The 23,260-nt window shown below is 35.5% G+C and overlaps 2 protein-coding genes across 2 annotated transcripts in view; both read right to left on the reverse strand.

Moving 5' to 3' along the window:
- IPO11 (importin 11) overlaps positions 1-23,260 on the reverse strand; it is a 77,823-nt gene that overhangs the window by 14,109 nt on the left and 40,454 nt on the right. The window contains exons 23-27 of the mRNA XM_059492746.1: positions 19,859-19,938; positions 19,197-19,277; positions 16,800-16,895; positions 15,188-15,301; positions 14,181-14,302 (exon numbers count right to left, since the gene is read on the reverse strand). Coding sequence (XP_059348729.1) covers positions 14,181-14,302; positions 15,188-15,301; positions 16,800-16,895; positions 19,197-19,277; positions 19,859-19,938 — 493 coding nt within the window. The remainder of the gene's footprint in view (positions 1-14,180; positions 14,303-15,187; positions 15,302-16,799; positions 16,896-19,196; positions 19,278-19,858; positions 19,939-23,260) is intronic.
- Positions 801-4,682, reverse strand: LRRC70 (leucine rich repeat containing 70). The gene is made up of 2 exons (XM_059492747.1): positions 4,542-4,682; positions 801-4,041 (listed from the first exon to the last, which is right to left on the reverse strand). The coding sequence occupies exon 2, from the start codon at positions 4,001-4,003 to the stop codon at positions 2,105-2,107; it is 1,899 nt and encodes a 632-aa protein (XP_059348730.1). The 5' UTR covers positions 4,004-4,041; positions 4,542-4,682; the 3' UTR covers positions 801-2,104.

The following is a 23,260-nucleotide window of genomic DNA, read 5'->3' on the forward strand; positions in this document are numbered from 1 at the left end:
TCCTCTGTAAAAAAGGCATAGCAGCATTTCTAGCAAGAGAAACTTAACTAGTTTCTACTGCATTTGAAGTCCACTATTTCTGAAGGCGTTCACATAAAATTAAAAATTTTAAAATATAGCACATAAAACTGCAGAACTTACTGCGTGCAATCATTGATTGTGCAGTTGTTACTAAGTGAAAACAAAATTAATATTTATCACAACAAATTATGTAGGAGACACAGATGGTAACAAAAATGAGTTGAAGAGAAAGAGACTGCAGTGGATTAGCCTCTGGAGAAAGGTGCATAAATTACAGCCAGTGTTTTCCCTTCCTAAAAGCATTTGCCCATTATATTTAACATCTGATCTTAAGTTAGAAAATCATTTTAAAAAATAGTTTCTACTCAAGCAATACTAAACAGTTTAAGCTTTTGTCCAAGAAGCTGAATTATGTGCTCCCTAGAAGTATTTGATCTATGATACAATAAATTACACACAAATACAACATTATTTCATTACACTAATAACAAACAATAATGAAGTCATACTTGCACTTTCACACCCACTCAGTGCAGTCAAGATTTCTATATGTCCTGGTAGTAGAAAATAGATTTTTTTTTCCCTGCTGGAAAAGAACTGCAGATGGACAAACAGGATGACTGGGATCTGCACAGCCCAGAGTTACAGCAGCAGGAAAGAGAGGAGAGAGAACAAGAATGCTGAGGGCAGCTCTGGCTCAGCTGGAGAATGCAACAGGCTCCAGGCTGGAGCCTGGAACAGCAATATGCTTCTACACAATTTAAATCAACACCACAGAGGAAAGTCTACCAAAGCATTGTTCCCCACTTTTCCTTGAGGAAAATGGTCTAGCTGTAAACTGTGTAACTTATAAATGTGGCCGAAATCTCTAGGGCACAGCCTGTGCAAGAAAAACAGCATCTACAAAAATAAGTAGATTTTACAACATCAGACTATTTGGCACATAGTTTTATGTCATTTAATTCCAGAAAAAAAGTTTGAATTATAGTATTAACAGAAAAACAAAAATCGCAGACATTCAGGTTGAAAATAAAGCTACAGCATACTAGACATGCCCTGACAACAACAGAACACTAACATTTGAAATAGAAATAAAAAGTTATATGCAAACTATAAAAGAAAATATCCCTATTTTGAAGATTAGGCTTTAACTAAGAACACATATCTTGACCTGACACCTTCAAATAAAAACCAATATGTAAATGTTTTCAGCTCTTAATTTAGCATTATGTACTTACAGTGTAGTGTATTTCTTCAATTTGTACCTCTTATCTAGCTAAAAAGTCCCTAAGAAATATTACTACATAGATGACATAGATGATGATCTGTTATTGACGATAATTAACCAGCTCTATTACTTTAGACGTAATAAATTTGGTCATCACACTCTGGTAAATTTCAACAGCATTTTGGTTTTCCAATTTAGGGTATTTCATAAAACCATAGATATACACACTAATAAAAATCACTTTAATATATACATTATACAGACTGAACACACAACTTTGTATATTACAATATGCTATATGTATAAATAGAATTTGTATAGTTTGAAATTTTTCTCTTACACAAGAATTTGAACATGCTAACTGTAAATGTGGGGGGTTTTCCCCTGTGCTTTATTTAATAGAGGAAGAGTATAAACTCTATTACAATAAACACATGAAACACTCTTTTCTGATTCCCCAAGATTTCTTGGCTTTGTGATCCTACTAAGAACTGATATTTTGCTTGCTGCACAAGAGCTATGGAATTTCTATAGGAACTTACATCATTAAGTATGGCAAAATAAATTAAACTGTACTTCATACTACATGTACACTTGAGCATAGGTGAAAAACTACTACAAACAGGGACCTAGGTTAATAAACTTATCCATGTTAGACTGAAATGACATATAATGAAATAATCAATAAATTTCAAAACATTCAGTAAGCAAATGTTGATGCAGAACCCAAATTGTGCCATTTTCCACAGTTCTATTAAGCAGTTGATTTTAATTGGTAGAGGTATTTTTACAGAATTGAAATCTTGATTTCTTGACCTTTCATATCACAGTTAACACCAAATCAAATGAGATAAATTACAATGATGAATGTTCGAACAAGATGACCTGTGCCTGACTTTCTGATACTGTTCGCTTGAGCAGCCTTATTTGGTCCAGCTCTGAATGTTCCACTGATTTCCGAGTTAGAGACTGCACTGAGTCAGTTATGTTGTATCTGCCAGGCTGATAAAAGCCATAATATTCTATACTCTTTTCCCCTGAGTTTTCCAGCACCTTTAGTTTTTGCCTAAATTGAATAATTTTACAGGTTAAGAACAGGATAACAGCACAAGCCAGAATGAAAAAGGCTAGTAAAATATCAAAAGCTTGATTCAGCTTTTCAACCTGTTGTGTACAAATCTGGGTTGTTTTTACTGATACAGGAGAAGGATCTGTTGTAAACAACCATTCTTCTTCTACATTTCCATTAGTAGGTATAATTTTTGCTGGAATTTGCACTGGTAATGTTGATAACACTGTAGCTGCCTGTGATGGCACTTCAACAGCATATTCCTGATAAGGTAATGGGGTAGAAGATGTAGCTGCAGTTCCCTCCCAGAAACCAATATACTTAGTTTCTGCAGTGACAAATTGCTCCAATGTGTTGTGCCTGTTCCCTTTATGCCAGGCCATCAGCAGAGTGGTAGCGCTGTGACGCACCATGACAGAACCCAGACTTGGGGCAGAGCCCAGGCTGGCAGTGGGGCCAATGCAGTTTGAAAACCAAGCCCATTTCATATAATGCAAAGGTCTACCACGCATACTATGAGGATGCTGACAGTGGATTTTTGCAGAAACAGAAGATGATGCTAGCCAATTAAGTAATGCAAGCATTTTGCAGCTGCAGTTCCAAGGATTAGAATGTACCTGCAGATGAGTTAGAGATACTAAGGGCTTGAGCACTTCAGGTTGTAACTCTGTGATATGATTAAATGCTAAATTGAGTACTTTAAGTGACCGCCCCATTTTTTCAAAGGTACCATTGCCAATACTGCCTATTCTATTTCTGTCTAGCTGTAGATACATTAAATTGGTCAATAAGGTAAAAGTGCTGGAATTTATAGTTTCTAAATCATTATAACTTAAGATTAGCTGGCTAAGGTTGTTTAATCCAAAAAATCCGTTTACAGCAACACATTTTAGCTTGACATTTTTCAAAGACAGATATTTAAGCTTATTAAGTCCCTTAAATGCAAAAGGCTGAATTGATCCAATGGGATTGTGAGACAAAGAAAGTCTTTCAAGATTTTTGAGCCTTCCAATGGCATTTGATGGCACAAGTGGTAAGTTGTTACCTTCAAGAAACAAATATGTAAGATTTTCAAGATGATGAAATGCTGCATCTGATATCCGTGAAATCTTATTATTTGCTAGGTTTAGTGTTTGGAGACTTATCATTCCCCAGAAAGTCCCACTTCCAAGGACACTGAGACGATTTCTTTGAAGTGTTAAATATCTAACAGAAAGAAGATCACTAAATAATCCTCTGGGAAGAAAAGCTATTTGGTTATTCTGAAGATATAAACAATGAAGATTGGAAAGGCCTTCAAAGATTCCTGGATCCAGGCGTTTAATATGATTGCTATTTAGATGCAAGTAGCACAGTTTGGGGAGTTCCACAAAAGCTTTTGGGTGCACATACAAAATACTGGAATTATCCATGTGGAGTGCAGCAAGCTTCAGAAAGCCTCTTAGATCATTTGGAGTGACATGTGATATATTATTCCCACTGAGGTAAACAAGAATTGTTGTTTTAGGAAGGTTCCAAGGGATGCTCGAAAGCCCTGCATTACGACAGCTAACTTGTCTCCCTGTGCAGAGCTGACAAGCAGATGGACAGCCAAAAGCCTCCTTCTGGAGCAGCAACCAAAGAAAACAATTAAATATATACAGGAATGCTCCTGGGCAGGATGAAGAACTTTGCAGAACACACATATCCCTGTCTTTGGCCTTCTTAGTCCTCTCGGACTTCACTATTAGAGATAAAAAGAAGTATATAAATATTATTAATTAAAATATATTTATTATATATATTAATCATTAATAATTATTTGGATCTATGTGTACAGTCTTAAAAATATTAGCATTACTCTCAAATTTGGTATTTTACATATTATTCTTTCATGCCAAAGAAGGAGTTTAGAACTCCAACTTACTAACTGGACTTCACTGCAAAAGATTTTTCAAAGTAAATGCACAATTACATAAATATACCGGTAACTTAGCCAGAAAATATTCAATTGGATGTAGCATAAAAGTATCTAAGCTGCCAAAATAACAGCTTCTATTAATTTAAAAATACTATATATTCTCTACTTCTTATAGCTAACAATCACTAAGAAATGTTTCAAAAGCATTCAAGTAGAAATGCCAACTGTAAAAAAGTTACATTTTACTGGCAGATCACTTACAATTTGAATTTTACTTTTATAAAGCTGAGTCACATTTAAAAGAAATAGAAGCATTTCCTTACCCCAAATCTGAAGTTCATTATTTCCGTTATTTTGCTGTTTGCAATCCACTAGATTATGTTATAAACTGACCAACTATACTCATCTGGGAAACCTTGGTAAAGGCAGTATTGCTGTGTACTACAACACTGACATTTTTGCCCCAGGATTTGCAACAGTTTGCTCAGGAAACTAGGAAAGAAGTGCCTGAACTCAGGTTGCCATGGATACAGGAAACCCTGGGACAGGAAGCCATTTTATCTGTGCTTCAGAAGTATTGTTAGAAAGGAAATCTCAATGATTTGTTTCTAGAAAACCAAGAACTATCTTAGTCTGTAACTGCTGGGTTTTGTTGTTTGGGGATTTTTTTTTTGTTCTTTTTCTGTTTTGCCTTTTTTTTTAAAGTCCACTGACTTAACTAGGAGAGCTTAAAAGAGTATTATCTTAAGTCTAACTTTCAGAATAAAGCACAACTATTTGTAAAAGCACTATTGCATTAGCTGTAACTCCCTTATCTTTCAGCCAGAACCTGAAAAGCTTTATTAAATTTGTAGCAGCACTTACACTGTTCCCTGCCTACAGAACCAAACTGCTGCCATATGCACAGACATTCCAGTGGCCTGGAAAAGAGGGAAAAGAAACACTCTGAAGGGAAGAGCCCAGTGTCTCCTGCCCTCTGACAAGGCACAATCTGCCAGCAATCCCACAGAAACCTATGAAATCCTAGGATATGAGACTCACATGATGTGGCACTAAGCTGCTATGTACTTGTATTTCTGACCTGACCCCAAGCACTTTGTAAAGTCTCACTTTAGGCCACCCTTTTAAAACCAAATTTATCCACAGAGGACTATGAGATAGTTTCCGGTTCTGAGAGCCACACCTTTCATGCACAGCTTTCCTGCAGTGTCCACTGTGCAGAAAAAGACTACATGGGCTATAAACATCCCTCTGCTTAAGGACCAGAGATTACACCCTCAGTTTATCCATCACAGTCAAGAAATACTTGCAAAGCTCAGTCACATCAGTCATCAAAGGGGGAAAGGGGAGATCAAGCCTACAAATAGCAACATAACTAAAACTCCATTATTTTACTGCAACAAGACCTTCTGCTCAGCAAAAGAAAGATGACAAAGCCCATCAGTAGCCACAGCCAAAAAAGAGGCACAGCAGCAGGAGAATCAAGTCCCTTCCGCTACAATGATCTCACACAGGAAGCCTGAGTTCACATAAGGGGTGAAATGTAACACAAATGTCTTTGTCTATATAATCCAATCTGAAATGCAGGACACAGATGAGAAAGGGAAGCAGAATAGACAAAGACATGCTTTTGAAGAAGCTTTCTTCCAAATACATAGTCTAAAATAAGAAATAAAATAAGTAAAATTGGTACATGGGCCATTTTAGACAAAGCCTGTATCAGTTACAACCCAGAATTAGAACTACATTTGTTTCTTTTTTTTCTGAGACCAACAGATCAATAGGAAAACTAATTCTTCCTTAGATTTGAATATCTATTTTCACACATATTTTTTCACAGTATTTAACATAATTGTTGACATTATGAGAAAAGTAAAATAAAACGTCATGTCATTTACTTAAAGGGAAAACACCATATAGTCCACAGGAACAATGGTGAAGCATCCTGGATGTGGGGGACAGAACAGTAAGCGTAAAGGAAAAGGATTATCAATAGAGTCAGATGAGGGGAAAATCAGAGACAGGCAAAGAATGCAAAATGACTTCAAACAGGAAATTATGTTCTACCTAGACTTCACTGCCTATAGTCCTTTTATATTGAAACCTATATGTGTAAAAAAAACCCAGACAAAAAAAATTATTCTTCCAAGGTCTGCTATATGAAACAACCCTTTATAGCTACAAAAAGTAAGTAAATTTTTTTAAAAAAGTTTTTAAAGGCAAATGTTCATAGAGCTCTCTTTTTGAAAATGTCAGAAGCAACACAGTTTGAAAAACTAAAGCAATTAATGAAGCTCTACGGTATATCAGATAGCATGAAAATTAGAGGAACCAGTAGAGCAGTGGCCAGATAAAAGAAAGTTGATGACCAGTAACTAATTGGCTAAATGTCTCTGTGGTCTTGCACTGAGGGTACCTTATGAATATTCACAAAACTTTTGCTTGAACCCTAGCTCCACTGTGGTTCTGACCACACTAAGGACTCTTCTGATAGTTGAATCCCATGCCCAAAACAGGGGGGAAAAAATCTTAATCCAGGTCATGGCTCCTTCCATTCTGCACTATGAAATCTAGAGAAGTCTTGCTTTATACTTTGTCAATACTGCAGCCTGCACTGCCTGCAGATCTAATTGCAATGTATCTTAGAGTTATTATTTCATTAATACTACATATCGTTAAAGTATCTGAAAGCAGTATCTGTTAAGAACAAGATGCAAAATTATGTGCCACATAACTGATACCATTTTGGGGAAAACCATTAAAAAGGCTAGGTGGGATATATACGTAACTTGGATCAGCATTAGTCAAAGAGGCTCATACTTAGAAATAAAATCCATTACTTTTTGAAAACTGTACAAAAAAACCCAGGAAACACTAACAAGCTTAGGCTGCTCTCATATTTCATTCACTGCAAATTTTCTTCTGCAGAGAGAGCATTACTTGTTTTTTACCTGAATACAGCTTCACATGGTAACAGAAAATTATTTTTGAACCAACAAGTGAATTTCATCTTAATATACTAATATTGAAAGCTATTGGCTTTTTAACATTAAAATCTAGTTCAACTATGACTCCTTGTAAATACAAGCATGAAGCCTGAGTAACAGCAATTTGTCAAACTGGGCATAAAATGACAGGTCAAAGTAACTGAAAGAACATACAAGCACTTCACCCATGTTACATTAATGCCAATATAATGAATATTAGGCGGCAGAAAGTAGTCATCCAAATCCCACTTACATACAACAGAAAACATGCAAGAAGCTCAAAACCAGGGTCAAAAGTGAATTTTTGAGAAGGGATTTCATTCTTATAATTACTACAAAATTCTGTTAAAGCCCACAAACGAGGACAAATAATTTTAGCACTGTAATTATTCTTTTAAGCTTATTTGAGTGAAACTATTTATTGCTGCCCCATTATGTATTTAGCAACCATCTGCTCTTGCAGGGCTTCCTTCCTGATACTTTTATTCTCCACAAGTAGGCTAGTGTACAACTTTATTTTTTCAAATCCCTACTTCCTTCTGACCACATCATGTCTAGATATGACCCCAAATCAAAGCAATTCAGAAACTAAACTACTGCTTAGGTAGCACAGACATCAACATTTAATTAACATCCAGTAGGCAGGTGAACTGTTGACACCTTATTAACTTATCAGATCCCGAAACACTTTTCTGTTTTTCTCATTATCTAGTTTACCAAAACATTTCTGATCGTTTCAAATATTGCAGATTCCTTCTAGGATTTGATGCTTCTGTTTCAGTAAGATTCCTGACTTGCTGCTGCATTTACTGAAAATTTCTCTCTTCCACAGCGTAAAAACAACAAAATTATTTTTCCCATTGAGGATATAAAAATAAGTTTCCATTCCATAAACCTAATTTGACCTTAGACTCCAGTAAAATAATATGACAGAAAGCTCTCATGAAACTAAAAGCTTACTTAGAGAAAGTAGTTTATTCTCTTTATTCAGAAATTTAAATCTTCTATGGAGCAACCACCAAGTTTGTGAACAAAACAGTAATATAAAAAGGGTGGCCATGAACGTAACACACAGATGTGATATACTGATAATAACACTACAGCTTTAGCCTTTACTTTTCACTGCAATATTTAGCAATTCTGCTCAAACTATAAAAGCATTAATATACTCTATATGAATGCAGTTCAAACCAAAAGGTTCAAAGAACTCAAATTAATTTCCCAGATTGCAACTTCTAGAAATTTAATCAAAACTAAATTCAATTCCAAAACTACACTTTGCCTGCTAGTTTAGGAGACAGGATGGGCATACACTTGGCATTTACAACTGATAGCTCCAATTATTCAACAGAGAAAACATCAACAGTTCCTAACAACTACTACAGAGAATATTCACACACAAAATATAATAGCTATTTCTTAAAAATACAAGCTTCCTTTATACTTGGGCATTTTTTTAATATCAAAACCTGATGTTTTGTTTTAAACACACACTTTCTCATTAAATTATTTGAATATGAAACATCATTTTTCAAGACAGTACTTATTTGCAGAAGGTCCTGTAGTGACATGGGTTGTGGTGTTTATCACTTCTGGTATCTCATCATAGTAGTCTGGCACTGTTAAAGAAAGTCACTGAAAAATCTCAGCTACTCTCTGGCAGTCTCAAATTTCACAGAGTATAGCACAGACCGATAAGCAGATATACCAAAACGGCTCCAACACACACAGGTGCAAAACCAGCTGTAAATCTATGTTTTGGGTTTGGGAATTATTTTTTTTTTTACTTTTGTTACAATCTTGTGATATTTACACATTTTTAGTAATATGCTATACTTCAGTCACTACTTATTCAGTATCTAATTTGCAAACATGTAAACCATACATTGCAAAGAGTTTGAAGGAAGCTAGTTAGTCTGTTATCTTTTGCTTTTATATAATTAAAATCTTAAATTTTAGGGTAAATCTAATTAGAATAGTTTTAGGAAAGACTTCTGAAATATTTTATATAGGCCATAAACAAAATCAAGATAGCAGCAGCAACCAAACCCTTATGACTGTAGGTTATTTTTTTCGCAGCAGTTTAGATGCAATTAATGACAATTTTTTGCTATCACTTGGTACATTTTTCCTTGAAATCAAGGCTTAAGTGTCCTAGGGGAAAAGATAATATGCTCCTGACCAGTCCATACTAGCCATCAAGTGTAGGAGAAAAATTAATGGAGACTGTGAACAAGGGAAGTTTAATGAGTACATCCTTTTGCCAATGCCATAACGTGACATGCAGTTAAAGAAGTTGGCATTGCTCTGTGTAACCTTCTGAATTATGCAGACTCTGATAGTCAGACTAAGACTAAAGCCACATTTTTCACTCTTATCATTAAAATTGCACCGTTACCTGTCAGGCAAGCTAAATAAATCCACGGCCAAACACTGATGACAACTGCAAAATCATATTTTAAAGAGCTCCTTTAAATGCTAATAGTCTATTAGAGGCGTGGGTGAGCATTCCTTTAACTAAAGGGATTAAAAAAATGGAGGGGAAGATAAAATAGCTTCAGAGAATCATCCCTATAAAGAAAGGAGGATGTACAAGTAATTATGTAAGAAATTCTGACTTTATAAATGAGGACATAACTATCATGAGGACAGCATGACATTTATTAGGCACTTTCTTACCATTGAGCTAACATTACATATAGACAACTTTTTGAGAAGAAAATTAAAATTTCTAAGTAATTTTAACAAATGACAGAGGCAAAACTCTATAATAATCTAATGAAGATTTATAATTGCATACTGTAAGTGCTTACACTCACAAAATGCCAATTACCTAACTGGCAGAACTCATACTGGCTGACATATCAGACTTGATACACAATGAGAAAAAGCAGACATTCATTTACAAATTACTAGAAACCTGGGGAACCTCTTAACCCCTTCCCCACAATACATAAACATACTTAACTCAAAGGAGTAAAATGAAAACTACTCGTGTACCAGAAACCAAAATGAAGAAAGATAAATTAAAATACTTCATATTTTAAGCTCAGTAAAGTCTCCTCTACTTCAGAATGGTACCACTCTACACAGGTAGTTCCACCAAAAATAAGCCTATCCTCAAGGACCACAGTTTGTGGCCTGTTTTGGAAAGCACTGACTGAGTAAAAGTAAACACGGCAATCTCCCATTCAAGAGTGACAGACATGGAAATAACATTCACCTGCAGAAGGGGAGTGCTTAGCTTTCAACATGGTGTCAAATGCTGCCTGTGGGTACAATCAGGCACCACCCGAAACAAAGCTGATCATTGACACTATAATCCTCCCAAAATCTGTTTCCATTTTCTTATTAGAGAAGAAATGTTCCTATCACTCTCTAGCATCTTTCAGTGTTGCATTCCACTAAAATACACACAACTGTAGGAATAAAAAAGATAACTACTTTGCTAAATAAATCATTAAAAGCTTTCAATATCTCCAGAGAAGGACATTCCAAAACACTGTAATACTGACATTACACTGCAGTAAGCAAACTAATTATTTCCAGATAGATAGATATGGGTAGGAGAAGAGGCCATAGTACTATTTTAGCCACTCTGGCATCAGGAATTACAAGGATGACAAAGGATGCTGAAGAGCTCAAAACGCAGAACCCTAGATAGTGGTGGAGGCCCACACATTTTCTACAACAAACAAGAGGTAGAATGCTGCCACTGACCATATTCACTAGTCATTACTTTAGGGACTAAGGGCACATCTAATAAAACTAAACTCAGCCTGGAAGAGTACTCTTGCAGCTGTATGTTCATGAACAAGTCATTAAGGTTGTAGACAAGCACAAATGACTGATAACAGTAGGAAAATCACAACATTTGTGAATTTACTCATCCAGGTTCCTGTCACACTCTAGCTTAAATACAAATTTCCTCCAAAAAACTTCAAGTCCTTGCATGTTTTTCAAAAAGCCATTACCATTAGAACTACTGTGTGTCTACCCACACTTTTCTCATGTATTTAACATGGAGCTACTCACTCCACAAGTGCATCCTTCCTGCCTGAATGTTATTGGTCCCCACTGTTATACACAGCAGTTTAAAGACAGAAGTCTTCAACCTACTTTATGAAATAGTAAGATTTTTTTAATAAATTAATGAAAATGTACATGGATGGATGAGTGATAAACAGGCAGTAAGAATACAAAATACAGAAAATATTGCCAATGCATGTACTTGTCAAACATCAAAAAACAAGCTAACATTAACTGGATAGCAAAAGCAGACAATTATATAACATTTAATTTGGGCAAAGCCCTAAGTAATACCAGGAAATTACTGTTCCGTGAAAAGGTGCTGCAACACACTAATCAGGAAAGTAGCAGTTATTGTTCTTTTTTTAATGTGAATTTCTAACCATTAACGCAATGTGCAGCTGTGAGAAGATAAACAGGATGCTAGATTGAAGGACAAGCACGCATGATTAAAATGCAGCACTACTGTTGATACCAAAAGCATGCCATTACGTCTATCTCTGTATGGTACTGCCTAGATGAGAAAATTAGTGTGGCTAACAATTCGTCACTTCATAATCTGCTTAGTCAAACTAGTCAGCCCAAGAGCCACTGTGAACAACTGCTCTGCACTGAGTCCTGTCTTATCTGCTCTAAAATCCTTCACTCATGACACTGTCAAAGGTGTTGTTCTTGAAACAGAAAATTATTTGTGTCAAACTGTTTTAAATTAATAATGCTGGAACCTACCTTTTACCTTCCCCTAAAATGCAGAAAGTCCAGAGTTCCACATATTTGTAATTATAAACTTGATCACTAACTAGAGAAACAATTAAAATCCATGAACTAATACTACACGGAGAATAAAAATGGTGACTGTTTAAAACTTTCCCCAACATTTTATGCATAAAACAACTCTGAGGGAAGAATGAGAATACATCTAATCTTCATTTTCCCCCCACTGTTATTGTCTACTACCTCCCTCTCCTCTCTAAAATAAACCAGTGCTTCAGCTATAGGCTAGAGAAAACAACTGGCAAAAGGAAAAAAATTCTCAGAAAGCGTTAGACACAGCACAGACGCCTGTTTTCCTTTCAGCAGAACCTTGAAAATCTGAGCTTGCTACTGGTACCAATCCTGGCCACCACAGCGCAGCAAGCTGAGGGAAGAATCTCACTCTCACTTTGGCATTCTCAAGACCCTCTATCAGCCGTCCACATAAGACAGAATTCTGTTCTGCCTTGCAGCTGAGAAATCCTGCATTTACCTTGGATATCTAAAGTAAAATCTAGTAAGGCAACTGGCTAGTGTGGCATTCCAACAGGAAAAATTACTACAACACATTAATCATTGAAAACACATTAATCCAAACGTTGTTTAAATACCGTATTCCATTTAAAACTTTTTTTTTGTTTCAACTGTGCAAATGGAGTTGCACAAGAAGCCTGAAGAGACAGGACGCAGCAAGTATCTGTAGTATAATCCCTGAGATACAGCAAAACCAGAGTGACTCACATTGTTCTAGTAAAAGAAACCATCAATTGACAGAATCCATTTCACACACTCAGTCTGAAGCTAAGTTTGGCAGTCTATCAATTGTATAAGTGAAATTTTCATAGCCTTGACATAAATATGTCCACTAAAGAGAGACTTTTTATTTGAGAAGCAGCTTTCTTAAATTATATGGGTAACTGAAAAATAAAGCTGTCATTAGAGAAGGTTTTATTAAGTTACGGACTGCCAGAAATAATTGGCTTTTGCAGCAGGAAATCTGGAACAGCTGAACATAGTTCAAAATAATATGGTTATCTAAAGGAATTTTTTTCCTTCCTCTAACAGAAACTTCACATGAAGACAGATGTAGTTCAGCACGTTACATTTTAGCTAACATCTCCTTAAAAATATTTCAAATATACTTATAAACAACATAATACTGTTACATTTACTGGGAAAAAACCTTTCAAAGCAGCTGCTTGGTTCACCTTTAGCTAGATGGTTATCCTGACTACCCATCAGATAAAAAAAAAAAAAAGAAAAATTTCTCTGCATATAAAAAGCAATGAAGCCTCTAAACTACACATAAGTGTTCCCTGATTTTTTTTTTAGATAGTGACTACATAGACTACGGCTTTGACAGATACTACATATTCTACAGATACTAATGTAGCTTTTAGGATTTGGGAGCAACATCTAAATTCTCGACAGACAATACAACAGACAAGAATGGTCAGGAAACCCAACAGACTAAATGTAAACTCATTCAGTCTCGTCTTCCTGAATGTCAAACACACAAAAATAATCTGAAGGTAACTATGGACTGAACTCTCACCTACATGTGTTATACATGACTTCTAGTATTGACAACTTAGAAGTCAGTGTATTCAGCATTTTCATTTAAAACTTGCATTTTCTATGTATGTCCAGGAATGACAATGGCTACTGAAATGATAATAGGATAATCTCCTTGCTATAAAACCTATAGTGTTTCACAGAAACAACACAGTCTTCCATAGCACCTCTTTCTTACACTTAATGTCATAAAGGAGAAAACCAGAATGAAAGTTCAGATCACCTGTAACAGGAAAGAAAACTGAACACTGCTCCCTGGAAGGGACACCAAAATAGTAACATGTCAACTAAAGCAACTACTTAATCACAGATGAGAGAAGCAGATAGTTCTAAGTTAATATGAGAACCAACAATAAAATTTGCTGGTTCCTCACTTTACCTAAATGACATTTCCTATGAAATGGAAGAAAGGTTACTGTAATTCTTTTGAAGCCAAATAAGAAGTTAATATAATGTAGCATGGAATTTCTGTCTTAATACAATTTCTCTTGGCGGAGAACAACAAGCAAATAAAACTATTTGTATTGGAATATTTAGCTGCAGAATGGTGAAATACTTTAAAAACAATTCCAAGGGTCTTTGAAGTATTCTTATTTAATATATTGTACATTTGCTTACCTATTTAATGATGGCAGAAGAGAAAGCAATGCCAAAGCAGAAAGTTTTCTTCTTTCTGGCTGAGTGATGTTATCCATCCGATCAACCCACATTTCAATCATGTTACCAAGAATTTGGTCCGACTGCATTGGGAAACACCATGTTCTTTTTCAATTATAAGTATATCAGTGTGTTAAGAAAAGAACTTAATTTTTCTAGCAAATGAATACATTATTTAGTCTTGGAAAGACACTACACAGTTGTATACCTGACAGAAGTAATAAGCAACATGTACTTTTTACATTTTCTATGACAATGCTTCTAGGCCTTGAACCCTAGATACCATTAGCTGTAACCTAGATGCTTGAAATGTATTTCATTTATGGAGAGGGAATTAATTCAGGACAGCAAATTATTCCGTTTTTCCCTAACAGTCTCATAGAAACAGAGCACATGGACTTATTCTGTTTTATCTACACAGCAACCAATTAAAAAAAAAAAAGACTGGTCGTTATTTGTTTGAAAACTGTATTATACCCCAAAAAGCAAATTTCACTGAAAGACATAATAGAACACCTGAAGCAAAAGACCCTCAGTGAAACTGAATCACACTGAATTTGATACTCTAGAAATGCAGAGGAGAATCATTAGACCATCCTCCAGGCTGCAAGATCCATCAAGATGGCACAAGGAAAGAAATTCTCCCCCTACAACTGCATGTGAACTAAGGGGGTTTACATGGCTAATTGTGGGATAAAGCAGGAAGAGAATTTAGGGACTCTAAAAACATCCCATTAAAATTTTTAAAGTAATTATGGGAACATGTAAAAGTTGTTACATGGTGTTCAGGGAAAGGAGAGAAGGAGGGAGAAGAGCCCCTTTTCAAGATTAACTGGGCAGGAACAATCATGGATAATAGAGGGAAAAGTTTAGTCAGATCAAAAGACGGCAAGAATACTCTATGTAATACAGCTGAAATACCAAGACACAAAAAACCCGAAAGGACAAAAAAGGACAATAAACCTTACCTCCTGACCCAATTCACATGCCATCTGGCTCAAAAGTAATGAAAAAAACCTTGCATTTTGTAGTAGAACTCTACCTATGATCCCCAGATAAGTAGACATCACCACTGGGTACCTCTGAAATTAAAATAAACCAAAACAAAAGGTGCTTAGTGTAAGTAAAAGAAAAATATTTGACACACACAGCAGCAGTATCTGGAAAATACTTGTATGCATCCCTTATGTCTTTCATGAAATTTTAAATTATAAATTGCCATTTAAGAGCCTCTAGGAACAGAAGACTGAGTGAGCAATCTTTACCAGTTTTCCGTTCTTACAATATGAAAACTAAAGCAATTTCAAAGTCTATTTCATCCAAACAGACTCATCCCTCAACTTGCAGGGTGATTTTACTTTAAATTTCAAAACCTGTATCTTAAGGAACTAACAGTTTATTGTACTGTTAAAACACCACTTTTGAAGTTGATGCTGGTTCCAAGTTACTGCTTACAATTTCAGTAAAATTAAGAACACTTAGTATCTCTGAAGTTTTTACTTTTTTCAGATAGAAGCCATAATACATTTGCCAAAAACTAATCTGCAGGTGTCTCAAAATTAACTGGATAGAGGAATAAGTTCACTACTATATTATCTTTGGTTATTTTAAAAGAAGCTATGGATTTTTTCATATTAAATTCAGCACATAACAATATAACTATTTTGTGAAATAGCCTACCTGAAAAACAAAATGCTAACATTTACCTGAAAATTCTAACCCAGAGTAATATATTTCGAATGGGGTACAATGAATTTATTAGTCATAAATCAGAAGACATTTTAAAAATCCACTCTCTATCCTTGTGCTTTGAACAGCAAAATGTACTTTGCTATATAGCATTACTTGCTTAAATTTGGAAATCTTATCCAGCTCAGATACTGGAGCTACTTATTGATATTTGAAGGTCTTCAACTGAGAAAAAAGCAAAGATTTTGATCAAAAATGTAAAAAAGCTGAAAGAATTCCACCCACTGATTCCTGCTAGAAACTGAAAGGTTCAACACAGTTAAAGCATATTTGATTTTACTCATTTGTTGTCTACAAAGAGAGAACATGGAGATGTTACGACACGTAAGCCAGCAAAATCCTAAAGACTATCTCACACAACTCATTCAGCTCTTCATATTAGATATATCAGTTAGGAAAAGAAGGTCAAGTTGATCTTCTCCTGGTTCAGTTTGTTTTTCTCTCATCCAGGTACAATTAAAAAGGAATAGTATGTGTCTTAAAAAAAAAAAAAACACGCAACAATAAAAAACTCCATCACTGACTAAGGGTTACACTAGGCCTAATGTTATAACTCTTAAAAATGTTAATGGTGAAGAAACAGTGGAACAGCAGAATTAAATTTCTGTTATTTTATTAAAACAAACACTGCATGACAAAACAAGTGCTGGACAGGTTGTTTTTTCTTGTGCTACTGTGTTACCTTTAAAGATTTTTAAAGTAGATATGAAAAATCTATCTGATGCTCTTAAAACAAGAGAAAATACAACATCAGTATGAAAAAGCTGGAGATAATGGAAGGTACTTTCATTTTCCAAATGAAAAGTAGAGAGTAGTTAAAGGAACTCTTACCTCCCCTTCTATAATCCCCCTGAATACTGATGGCAGAAGGGGTTGAAACATTTGAGGACCCAACACAGGGTTGACTTTTAGGACATTTTCTACAACCTTAAGAACAAAAGCAAATTAGACCATTAGCAAAGTACATTCATAAACCTTAACCAAAGCTTTAAACCCATGTGAACTGGTGTACACATATAAAGTGCTCAGAGGATGCTTACCATTAAATACCAGCAAATCCCAGATTGCTGAAACTATATTCTAGTAAAATATTCTGCAAACCTGGTTAAAGCTGACAGGCCAATGAAAACCACCTAGCCAAGCACCTCACAAGCCTCCCCATGGCCCAGGCAAAGTTGATGAGGTGGTTTGGAAAAAGGGACCTTGTTATGGTTCCAGGAAAAGCAGAGGATTGAGGTGATTGGTAGGGTGAAGTACCAGCAGTTCAGAGCGTATTTCCATAGCTGTCATGTCATGTTTTGAGAGCCTGCTGATTAGGATCTACCAGCTCCTTGCAGGTGTGCTCTCAGAGGTGCTATTCTGGGCACCTTGCTCTGGTTCCCAATGTTTAAAATCTTTACCCTTTGTTTTTCAGATCCCTTTCCCCTCATGTGCTGTTCCCTGAAGTAATTTGTTTTCCTGCCTTCTTCCATTTTTCTTTTGCCCAGATGTTTGTGCTCCACCCTTGTACCAAGAGAGATGGGCAGAGGCTGTGAGAATAATGGGCTGAGGGCTCCTCACTCCTACTTCCAGGTAGAGAAAGTGATGCCACATGCATGAACACACTGATGTGTTTTCAAGCACATAAAGGTATCATAAAGGTACCACACCTAAACACTCTTAGTCTCCATTTACTTCCACCTCAGAGGAATTTCAACAAGGACCAATTATTCTGTGCTCTTGACCAAATTGTCCTAAATATTTTTTCTCCATTTTGAACCTTGTTCCCAATACCTTCATTTAATACTCTAGTTTTTGCACTGAGAAAACTATTAAGCAGTTGACCTTTCTCAATGCCTCTCAACTTTGTAGACCTTTAATATGCAGAGGTATAAAAAAGGCTTATTATAAACAGAGGTAAACAGAACTTCTTCCCTACTCTTTCTGGGTACTGGAAGTTTTGGCCATCTACTTTGTTCCTTGCACAGTCTTTTTAAATCTTTTATTGTCTGTGTCAAGATAATTATAAAATCAAGTCACATCAAGCCTCAGCAATCTTGCAACAAATTGTCTTCTCAGTCCAAATTAGTATTTTTCAACCTTATTAATTTAATTACTGTTCTAATATCCATTTACAATCCACGAAAGCTGTTTGAATGAAACTACTTCAGAGAACACCCCCGGGTGTTTCTGTTCCCAATGCTTATCTAGATTTTGGGGTTTTTCTGTTTCACAAGTCAGCACAGTGAAGCCTGACAAAACTTTTTCTAAAAATATTTACAAGGATGATAGCTCAGTTATCCCTCTGGAATCAAGAGGGCATTGCTAGGAAAGTATTCCAAGTATACTACACAAATCTTGCAGCAAGGCCACACTGGGACCCAAGTGAATAAATTATTCTGTACTAGCAGTATAATTCCATTTTATAAATTTGATTAAAAGCTGCTGCATAAAACATTTGCTCAACTACAGACTTTAAATAATATCACTGAATAGACTGGAACTGACATTTTAAATTTCAGACCTAGAGGTCTTATGCTCTTCACAGAAGTAACTACAAACAGGGGAGACTCTGAACTTCACCAGTTGTTTTCTGTCCTGGATTCTGGAACCAGCTGTGAATCCACCAAAGGGACAGCTGGGATCCGATTTATATCCCCCATCACATTTACAATTAATTTAATTCAAGTCCAAATTTTCATAAACAACACAGAGCCTCCTGTTAGTGCAACCACTGTTACTAGTAGTACACTACAGCTACTAGTCAGTTACCTTGCAATCATATATTCCAACTTTATTTCCCAAAATTCTTTAAAAGACACATTCAAATCATTGTTATTAACACTTCAAAAGCCTATGAGTTCCACAACATCATTTTAAGGCAGTGTGAAAATATAAATTTCTGGTTCTTTGAAAAACCTTTAGCAACTTCATTTAAGCAGTTATGGCCATTACAACAGCAACTTATGCCAAAGGCAAACAAAGATTGTTTGAACTCTGTGTCTGGTACAAATGGAAGTATGGTACACAAAGGAATTTCATGGAGACCACATACATATGCCATTCAATAAAGATAGGAGAAGTTTGCTCTATACTCACTTCAAGTAAGTAGTTAAACCACCACTGACAGTTTAACTCCAGTGTCAAATTCTGCTAAATACATTGGTTTCTTCTACATGTTCTAAATTCTACTTGAAAACATTACATGTACAAGCTGAGCCTCTGAATATTATTTTCATTATACTCCACCTTTAAAACTTGAACTTGACCTTCAATAGTTATGTCCTTCAAAAGCTCACAAAATGACCGACATAAGTCAGCAGCATACATCTGAAACAAAATGAAAACGAAGGTGTTATGCAATGCATTTTATATATTGGTATATATTTCAAAACTCAGTTCCTTAGGGGTTTACATATGCCTAAAGACCCAGTTTCTCTTCAAAGATTGTATCTGTTAAAATGTTCATCATTCTAAACTAATTAAAATCTAATCTAAGCATTTTGTTCCATTTTTAACATTGCAGGACATCGAAACAATCTCGAAGAATTTTCTAGTCAAGAAGGTGTGACAACAAGGTATAATATCTTGTTCAACTCCTGCTAGCATGTACATTCATAATTTTAATCTGGTAGGATAATAACAGTAACTATTATTACCCAGCACAGGACCATAAAGATATCAAACTATTAAATCAATCCACAAAGCATTAATTCTAAATAATATTTCTCAAATCTGAATGTCCACCATGCACCATAAAGAGCTAACATTAAAACAGTATGTTTGTATACACATATATGAATAAGAGTATAAATGTTTGTGTGTATGGCATGCTCCAAGACGAGAGAAAAAACAGTTTGCCAGTAAAGACCTGAGGCGGTAGTATGGATCTTTATATAATGGTAACATACCTCCAAAAATTCAGATGAAGATAAGAAAATATAAGCATTGATGATCTTAAAGCAATTTTTGAGATTTTCTGAACTCAGCTCTGGAAGAAACAGAAATCACAATTCAGAACCTGATCATCAAACTGAAGTACAACCAAGATGATTTCCTTCTAAAAGTCTTCTCCTCTCACAGCTTGTAGTGCCAGATACCAACAAATAGAAAAAAGATCTTAGATCCAGTGCCAATCAGGCTTGCTCTCTCTCTCTCCAAAGACAATTACTAGTGTGGGATGACAGCTCTCGTGCTCAAATGGAAGCACAAGAAATCCTACAACCTCAAAAGCCAATGGCAACTAAAAATGAAAAACAAACAAACAAAAGTCAGGTTTTGGATGCAATACTGGGTTAAGGAGATATTAAACACAGAATAAATGAAACATGTACTTTAGAGACTTGCAGTTACAGATAAATGGTCTCTCTCACACTGAGTCAGTAAATGCTGAGCAAAAAGAACGAAATAAAGACTGCAGTTCTGCTCTTCTGACCCAGATGCCATATCAAATGGCATTGAGCTGACACACACTGAGCTGTAGGGCATAGCTTGAGTATTTCAATAAAGAAATACCAGCCTAAGAGACAGACACACATGGAGGAAGATTTACAGCAGCAGCTAGAAGAGAGAAAAAATGATATATCCTCAGGCATTACCTGTAAGACTGTTAAAGGAAAAAAAATCACTCTGGAACATGTATAAGCAGAACTCACAGCAAAATGAAAAGTTTCAAAGTTTCACATGGATGTTGATAATAGTGCAGAAAGTCCACATTGTGTAAAACCAAGGCAAAAGACCAAAGAACCTCAAAGAGATAGATTTCCTTTAAAGCAGTTTGGAAGACAAACTATCATTGGATAAAAGAGTTGGACCTCAGTTCCATCAGCTTTTAAATATCTAATAAAACCATTATGGAGAAGCAACAGGAAAATATTTTTACATTAATTTTAAATAAAATTCCTTCACCAGATGGAACAAGCATCTGGCTAAGACCTCATATGTCTCCCAAGGCTTAGATGAAAGCAGTCATATGAAAGTGTTGCTTACACCTAGCAATATTAATATATAAAAAGTTCTACCAAAAACAGTTATCGCCATGACTGTGGCTGCTTTTCCATTATAACATCTGTATAGTTCTGGGGAGGTTCAGCAGATTTTCTTTTTTCCCCCACTCATTAGGTGAATATTGATGCTCTTCCATTGGATATGGCCATAGGACAGTTTTGCATTCCTGTGTATGTTCATATGTCAGTACTCAGACAGGTCATATCTTGTAAATATTTATTAAGAGTATTTTTGTCTCTTGACTTGAAAAGAGATCACCTATCAATCCAAAATGCTCATCAAAAGATTACAAGATAACTATGAGTTTAGTTTAAGTAGCATATTACTACAGTTACACATTGAGTTCTTCTTAGAGGTCTGCATTTGTGTTTTTCTCTTTACTGGATAGAATAATATTTAAAGTTTCAGACACTGAAGCAAGTAGATAAATTCTAAATAAATGGTCACATAAACATTAATTACTACTAAGTTTTCCATAACTTCCCATTCTGTGATAAACAATAAAAGGTAATAAAATGTGTGTAGCAAAAATTGTACTTCAGGTCAAAATGAAAACAGATAGGACAGATGCAACAGAAATAACTGAACCTCAGTCACTCAAACACAGCTCAATGTTTAGCAAAATTTTCTGGAAAGACCTCATGTTGAACTAACTACATTTAGAAGCTAATTATACATCAATTCTCTTGCCAGGATTTCCTGAATCAAACATTTTTCTGAATTCATTAATGTGCTCCTTTGAGTTTTGTTTGGATCAGAGGAGTTAGACCAGTTTCAGTAACCTGGTTTTTGCCAGTACCTTTATAAATACAGCACATGCACATTAATCTTAGTGCTTCTTGGAATAGGTATGTCTAGACTATGACCGTATTCCCAACCTGAAATTGTACCAAATTCAACTGTCATTTTAAGCAGCCTCAGTGCAGAAATACTTCCATCCTAAGAAAATCAATGTATTTCTCCATTCCACATTATTCAATACATTGCAAGAGATGTATTAAAGAGACTGCGCAATCCCTCTACAGGGCAATTACAGTTCAACAGAGTTTAAACAGTAGCACCAGTACTGAACTGGTATGACTATTATGATGTGAATATTTATTATACATCAGTGACAACACCATAATCTTTGAAGGCTGGTCACTTATGCAAGTGAAATCAAGCCTTCATATCAAATGCAACATTCTGCTTCTAAAGGCAAATCTAATTGACTTGTATAACTCCTCTTACATCCACTTCCAACAACAGCAGTATCTTGAAATGGGAATAAAAAGATATTTTCATAACGACAATTATATCTGGAAGTGAACAACTACACATTATTTTCAGATTAGTTTAAAAAGGAAAATCAAAAACATATTTACAAATATCTTTCCCCTTCTCAAGTTCAAAAATCTCACATATGAATTCTTCTTCCCCTGCCCTCTGCTCTTCTACTTGGTCCATGTTCACCTCTGACATATTTTCTGAATGACTTACACACTTATATAGAAGCTAAACACACCAGCAAAATCATTACATTACCTATATATTACAGTAATTCCATTCGGTAAAAATAAATTCAGAAAATAAAGGTCAGGAGGTTAATACTACTTACATTGTATTTTCAAGAACTAATTTTCTGGAGCATCTTGTTGCTAATTCTCCACCCCACCCCACAAGACATAAACATGGTAGTTACCTATTCAGAACTTCCCTTTACCTCATCTGTCCTTTGACTTTTACTTTGATGCCTTCAGACTGAATTGAAAACCAGTCTTGGAGAGATTATCTTTTTTCCCCTTATCTCAGACACTTAAGGCACACAAGAATTTGCAATTTTGACTTCTCACCTTTTCTGACAGCTACATCACCATGCTAAGAAGGACACAAGAGTCTGACTTAAAAGTGCTGGAAGTTTCAGCTGAATGCAGCTACTGGTGTACTAGAAAAATTCTGCTACATGTTTAAAACTGAACAGTTATTTAATTAACCAGCACTATTGATCATCAGTGATTAATATGTTTTCTTTTGCAAGATGCTGCACCTTAAACTATACTGTTGCACTTGATTTAAGTGAAGAATCTCTTTTTCAAGTGTCCTGAATGAAGTAGCTCCATGATGGGTAGCAGATGGCAGTATTGTACTGGTTTTCTAACTACCATGTTTTAAAATAAGGTTAGCGCTAATCCAAAATTCCAGCTCTATTTAAGCATCACAATACCATAGCTATGTCATGTGGAGGCTGTCTTGTGAGATTCTCCTGATATAAACAGTATTTGTAGGCAAAGAGCATATCAGAATGGTTTCCACTGGAAACCATTCCA

The sequence above is a fragment of the Ammospiza nelsoni genome, chromosome Z (genome assembly GCF_027579445.1).
Source record: "Ammospiza nelsoni isolate bAmmNel1 chromosome Z, bAmmNel1.pri, whole genome shotgun sequence".
In the NCBI taxonomy this organism is placed as follows: domain Eukaryota; kingdom Metazoa; phylum Chordata; class Aves; order Passeriformes; family Passerellidae; genus Ammospiza; species Ammospiza nelsoni.

Excerpts from the sequence above, each read along its gene's own strand:
- LRRC70 (XM_059492747.1), bottom strand. The coding sequence starts at position 4,003 with ATGTGTGTTCTGCAAAGTTCTTCATCCTGCCCAGGAGCATTCCTGTAT.